Genomic DNA, 6,000 nt, shown 5'->3' on the forward strand with positions numbered 1-6,000 from the left:
GGGCACCCATGGGCGTGCTGGTGGAGCGGGGGGTGGGGGGTGGGGGGCTTGTGCAGAGCCCCCCATGTGGTGTGGGGCAGTGGGGGGCAACAGGGATCACCCCCCACCTGGCCGCACCCGCTGATCTGGGGCTTTTTTTTTTTAACGAGTGCTAGGAGCTAGGGCAGCCATTGCCAGGCTGGGAAAGGGGCAGGGGACGGGCCTGGCCTGGCTGGGCCTGCCTGGCTGATTCGGAGATTTGGCAGCAGCTGAATCTCTGAATAAGATTTGGCCAAATCGAATTGGGACAGTGATTTGAATCACCAAATCAAATCACTGTCCCCCAAATCGGCTGCATCGAAATCCGAAGTGAATACTAGCTGCTTCACACAGGCCTACTGTGCATTTATGTGTTTGATATTATAGTAAATGAATTATTGCAAAAATTTTTAATAGCATATTCTAAGAACCTATAAATTTAGTCTGTTTTTTTTCTTACAAATTACAAATACCTGACAGTTAAATAGAAAATCAATTGCACTTTATATATTGTGTATTATTCTGCACAGATAGAGAAAATCTCTGGTTTTTATTAATATTCTTCACTTTTTTTCCCCCAGCAACAGCAACCTTCATTATCCTTGCCAATGCTATACAAAAAACCTTAACTATAATTTTCACTATCTGTTCTAAGACTTGCACATCCTTCCTGTGGTGGTCAGAGCAGCATCTACAACAAACAAAACAAGGTCACTGATTTCTGCTTTGTGAAATACTGATGGAGGCTCATTGCCAGGGCAGCTCAGTGACTGCATCCTCAATTGAGGTTGTGCAGTAACACTTCCATGGTTAATTAAAAGGCTTCATTTTCTAAAAATGTCATTCTGTCTCCATTAGCCAAGCACTGAGATATACTCATTTTAACAAGAGAAAATGGAAAGTAGAAAGAGTAGTGAAGACAGACAGCAGGATTCCTAATAATCATCAGACTGCTGGAAAGGATTCTGGAAATCTTCATCTTCTTGTTAAGCAAATAAAAAAAAATGACTTGATTTTGCAAATGTGCATGCATGTATTTAACAATATTTTTCTGTTGATGTCAATGGGCTTAAGGATAAGCACAAAAATAAGTGTCTGCAGGATCATGTCCTTAGTTGTTGTTTAATGGATAGGAAACACCCTGCCTGTATGCTCTGTGTGATCTACACAGTGAGAGATTTGTTGTACTTGACCTATGTTTAGACTGAGAACAGAACATGCTTTTGTATGTCAGTAATTATGATCATCCATTAAAATACCCTCAAAAATCTCTTCTTTAATGTTACTGTTATCCAGCAAGTGGTTATTTGTTTAGTCTGGATCAGTACTGAGGAATCAGTGCACGGAGTAGAACAGAACAAATCACTCATAGCAAAATAATTGTTTGATAAATTTAGCATCTTTTTCTGTTCTGGAAGGACCCAAGCTTGCAAATACTTCAAGCAAGCACATAATTTTGCTTTCCTGAGTAGTCCTATAGCAGTAATTTATCACTTTATTTGTTATTGAAAATTATTTACTAATCTAATCATTTTATTATCTCTGAAAATAAATGAATTACCTGCTTTGAAATCAGAGGAGCTTCTGGGTGCTCAGCTACTTACTGAAGTACCTAATTAAGGATTTGGCAGCCTGACTTGAGGCCTCCATTTCTTAAAAAAAACAAAACCACACACACACCCGCTTGGCCAACAAAGTCAGATGAGGTCACGTAGTTATAAAGGTTAAATGCTGTGCAGAATAATACTTGCTGAAGATTTATTTTATTTTTTAAACTATACTTAAAAAATATAGTGATAGTGTATACTCTTGTGATACTGTATTGGCACAAACTGGCAGCAGCATCTAGGGGGATGAACAATACATTGGCAGTTCTCTTGTTTAGTTAGTAACTGGTGGATCAACCACTGGTTTCTCCTCTCAGTACTTTCAGGGTTTGTCTACATAAGATGTTTACTGAGGAGCTACCTAATTAGCTCCACGGTAAAGTTCCTGCTTCTACACGTGTGGGCCCCATTAGGCTGCAGTACTAAATACAACTACTATCCTGCAGTGGCATCATTTACTGTGCAGCAACGCACATGTAGAAACTGATGCTGCCAACTAGCCCTGCACTGAAGCACCCTTGTGCCCCAGCCACCCCCTCTGCAGCACACTGAACTGGGTCAGAGCAGACCCAGGGTGGCAGGCTGACCCATGCAGATCCCTTGCCAGCCAGGGCTGCTCTGACCCAGCTCAATATGCTAGGGTCCTGGGTGCACATGTAAACTCTGGTGAGATATGTACCAGAGTTTATTGCTTAGCATTAATTGCACATGGAGATTCACCCACAGTTTCTTAACTTTCCTATGTGAAAAGTTGATGAGGAGAATGCAGGAGTAAGGTGGCTACTGACTTGAGCAGGGAGTAAATCCCGGTTGCTTGTTTCCCCTGAGCAGGAACTAAAATCAGGGCTGACTGGTACCTTGTGTCACCATTGTGAGCATGGCACACAATTCCTTGTTTATTTTGACTGCTGTCAGTGGCCCCTGTTTGGTTTTCATGGCCTACCTCAGCCAATGGTCATTTGCCTTCTATGCTTCACAAGGTCATATAGGATGGAGCTCACTGGTGGCTATGACCTATAGCTGATACTGTGGCTGCAGTTCATTTTTATTTTCATATGCCATGAATTGAGAAAAGGGAGTATGCACATAGTAATATAGTTAGTAGACTGAGAGTGCAGAGTAGCCTGTAAACCAGCAGTGGGCAAAATGGCAGATGTGGCCAGCAGCCGGACTCCACTTCCCAGCAGCCTCTGCCTGCATGGCTGGGGCTGGTCTCCATGCATAGTGCAAGGCTGGGGTTGCCGTGGAAACTGGCCCCAACCATGCTGGCAGGGTGCATGGCAGGGCAGGGCAGGGGCTGCTCTGGAGTCACTGGGATCTTGCAGCGGGGCAGCTTGGGCCAGGGCAGAGCTGTGATCTGCTGCCTGCATGCCCCTGCCCAGAATGTACAGGCTGTGGATCGCAGCTCTGCCCTGGCTTCTTGCAGCGGTGACAGCATCCCTGCCTGGAGCATGCAGGCAGTGGATCATAGCTCTGCCCTGGCCCTGGACCAAGCTGCCCCCACCACAACACCCCAGCAGCTCTGGATCAGTCCTCTGCCATGCCAGCACAGTTGGGGCTGGTCTCCATGGCAACCCTAGCCTTGCACTATCACAGTGCAGCTGTGGCTGGGGTCTCCATGGAGACCGCCCCAGCCATGCGGGCAGAGGCTGCTGGGAAATGGAGTCCACTACTGGCCAGATCCAGCCCACAGGCCAGACTTTGCCCACCCCTGCTGTAAACTGACATAGGAATTCCACTTGCGAGGATCTTATTTCTTAAATAACTTGCATGCAGACTATCTTACTAACATAGTATGAATACATACCATAAATACTCATTGGCATCAGCAGAAATAATCTGAATCTGCATAATGGAGGGGAAAAAATGAAGTTTTCTATCATTGTGTCCTTAGAGATCTTGGTTGGTTGGTTGTGTTTTGTGGATATAGACTGGTTACAGAGTTGGACTTGTTAGGGAAAGGCCCAAACTAAAACTCCGGTTAGACACTCCTGGATTCAGGTTAAGATCTGCCTTCACTGTTGGTACTTCCTTCCAAAACCCCAAGATCTGAATGCTTGCAACTTGGCAGTTCAAATATTGCTCCAAATTTGTATTAGTCCAAAATTAGAGGTGTTTAAATTTATTTCAAATTCAGGGTTCAAGTTCAAGTCTCAAACTTAACTTGAACCCAAGTACACACAACTCTATAGCAGGTCAGATTTGGAACAAATTTGGATTCACTGACTTGAGGGAGCTAAAATCTGTGGGTTTTGGTTTTGTCCATTTTGAGATTCAAAACTTTAATCTGGAGACAGCTTTTGTAGATAGGGTTTTGATTTGAACCCATTTCTACATTAAAAATTTTATCATGTTTTAAAGGATATAAGTACCCAAGAAAGAAAAAGATAGTAAATACCAGTAAAATACTGTGATTCTATAGTACTATCTAAAGATAAATTTGCACCTACAATAACCAATGGAAGCATACCGTTTGATTGCTAGGGGTGCATATAATATAGTTATGTGAACATTATCAACATAAACACAAAAGATAAAAGGAAATAAGAAAATAATTTGAACCTGATGCATATTTTCATAGACTACTATGGATGTAGTTACGATGCAGTATCATGAATACTGTCATACAAGACATCACGTAAGGAGAAAGGGAAGCTTCAATATTAAAGTAGAGTTTAATATGATGCTAAAGATCTGGTACCCTTTTATTTCATCTAAAAGTTATGGAGATAACCATAAAAGCTCATTTTTGAATGCATATTTAACAGACTATACTTTTCATGTATGTACTTCTTAAACCCAGGGAAACAGGATTTTTGCCAATTGCTTTCGGTGGGACTAGGACTGGACCCTATATATAGTACAGAAACAAAATGTCTAAAACTGGTTTATTCCCACAAATGGAAATCACTAATTTGACTAAGTAAGCATTTCCTTATATGCAATTATGTACCGTTATTAAAAAATACTGAAAATGTAGCACATTTTGTATATCCATTTGTAACTCTAATATTATAAAAGAGATTAAGTTGATGGAACAAGATTAATTGAAATATTTCACTCTAAGTATCTGTAATTGTATAATGTACAGAGCATGCTACAGATTTGTAACTATATTCAGAAACCAAGGATTTAAAGTCTCTTTTTTTAATGAAGTTTCTCTTGTTTTTCCATAAGACATTTTTCCCAGAGTTGAATATATCCAGCTCTCATTCTGATGTCTTATTCTTTTTTTAGCTTCCTGAAATGACTCACATTCAGACACGGCGCCCCTGGTTGATGTTTCTCCTACAGAATCTTGGATTACTATTAGGTTGGCTTTGCCTTTTTCTTTTAGCTATATATGAAAAGAAAATTAAAATATGAAGATTATACTGGAAACCTCCCCAATTATGAATTTGGATATCGTTATTTCACTTTTGTATGTGCATTAGTGATTTCTAAATTAAGTTGTTGAGATTTTGTATCTGAAGTAAACTAGGTAACTTTTATTTTATTAACTTATTCAGAATTTGCAATGGGTTTTTTGTAAAGAAGAATGTTTAAATTTATGCTTTATTTGTTACTGAGTTTATCAAATCTCATGTTCATACTCACAGGAGTGTCTGGTTAGTTTTTACTGTGTCTGTTCTAGCTAAACAGTCTTAGTGATCTCTGCTACTCTGATTGAAGAAAAGAATAAAAATATATATATATATAACATAACTAAACTCAAATGCACCACCGCTGAATAATCTAGGCATAAAATTATATTACTACTTAATGCCAAACATAAGTTTATTTCTATGAAACTGGAAAAATAGTAAAAATAAATTATTGAGTTAAATGCGACAAACTCTCATTTTAATATACTATGCATTATCTATTGTTGACAAAGTAATGAAGTATTGTTGTTGTGTCCTGCCCACCCACTGCAGTAATGGAAATAATGGTGAACATAAGGCTGTGGCAATTTACTACGCGGTTTAACAATATCAGAACACCCGTTCCAAATGAGCCGTTCATGTCTACACTTCTGTAACAGAGAGCTGGAGGATCTTGTTACTTTAAGAAGAAAAACTGAAGCTAGAGAGGCCAGGCAGTGTCAAAACCCTGCTGCCCACGCAGTGGAGAGGCCCAGTGGGGTAAAGCGTTGCACTTGCTGCTGGTCAGGAGATAGCCTAGAGTGAGCTGGCTACAAGGGAATAGGCAGCTGGAGACCTGAGGCTATGATAGCTTACTGCAGGTTTGGCAGCCCACAGCACGCAAGAGGAACTAAACTTGAGTCTGACAGGGCAAGGCTAGAGCTGGAGCCCAGAAGCTGGGTCTAGCGCAGTGGAAACTGAGCTAAGTGGCCCAGCAAGAGAAAAAAGGGCAGAGGCCAAGTAAACCAAGA

At 40.9% G+C, this 6,000-nt stretch overlaps 1 protein-coding gene across 1 annotated transcript in view; it reads left to right on the forward strand.

The window, feature by feature from the left end:
* SLC39A12 (solute carrier family 39 member 12) overlaps positions 1–5,414 on the forward strand; it is a 43,456-nt gene extending 38,042 nt beyond the window's left edge. Inside the window, exon 11 of the mRNA XM_019497428.2 lies at positions 4,863–5,414. Coding sequence (XP_019352973.1) covers positions 4,863–4,991 — 129 coding nt within the window. The 3' untranslated portion in view covers positions 4,992–5,414. The remainder of the gene's footprint in view (positions 1–4,862) is intronic.
* The last annotated feature ends 586 nt before the right edge of the window (positions 5,415–6,000 follow it).

The sequence above is a fragment of the Alligator mississippiensis genome, chromosome 5, assembly GCF_030867095.1.
Source record: "Alligator mississippiensis isolate rAllMis1 chromosome 5, rAllMis1, whole genome shotgun sequence".
NCBI lineage: Eukaryota > Metazoa > Chordata > Crocodylia > Alligatoridae > Alligator > Alligator mississippiensis.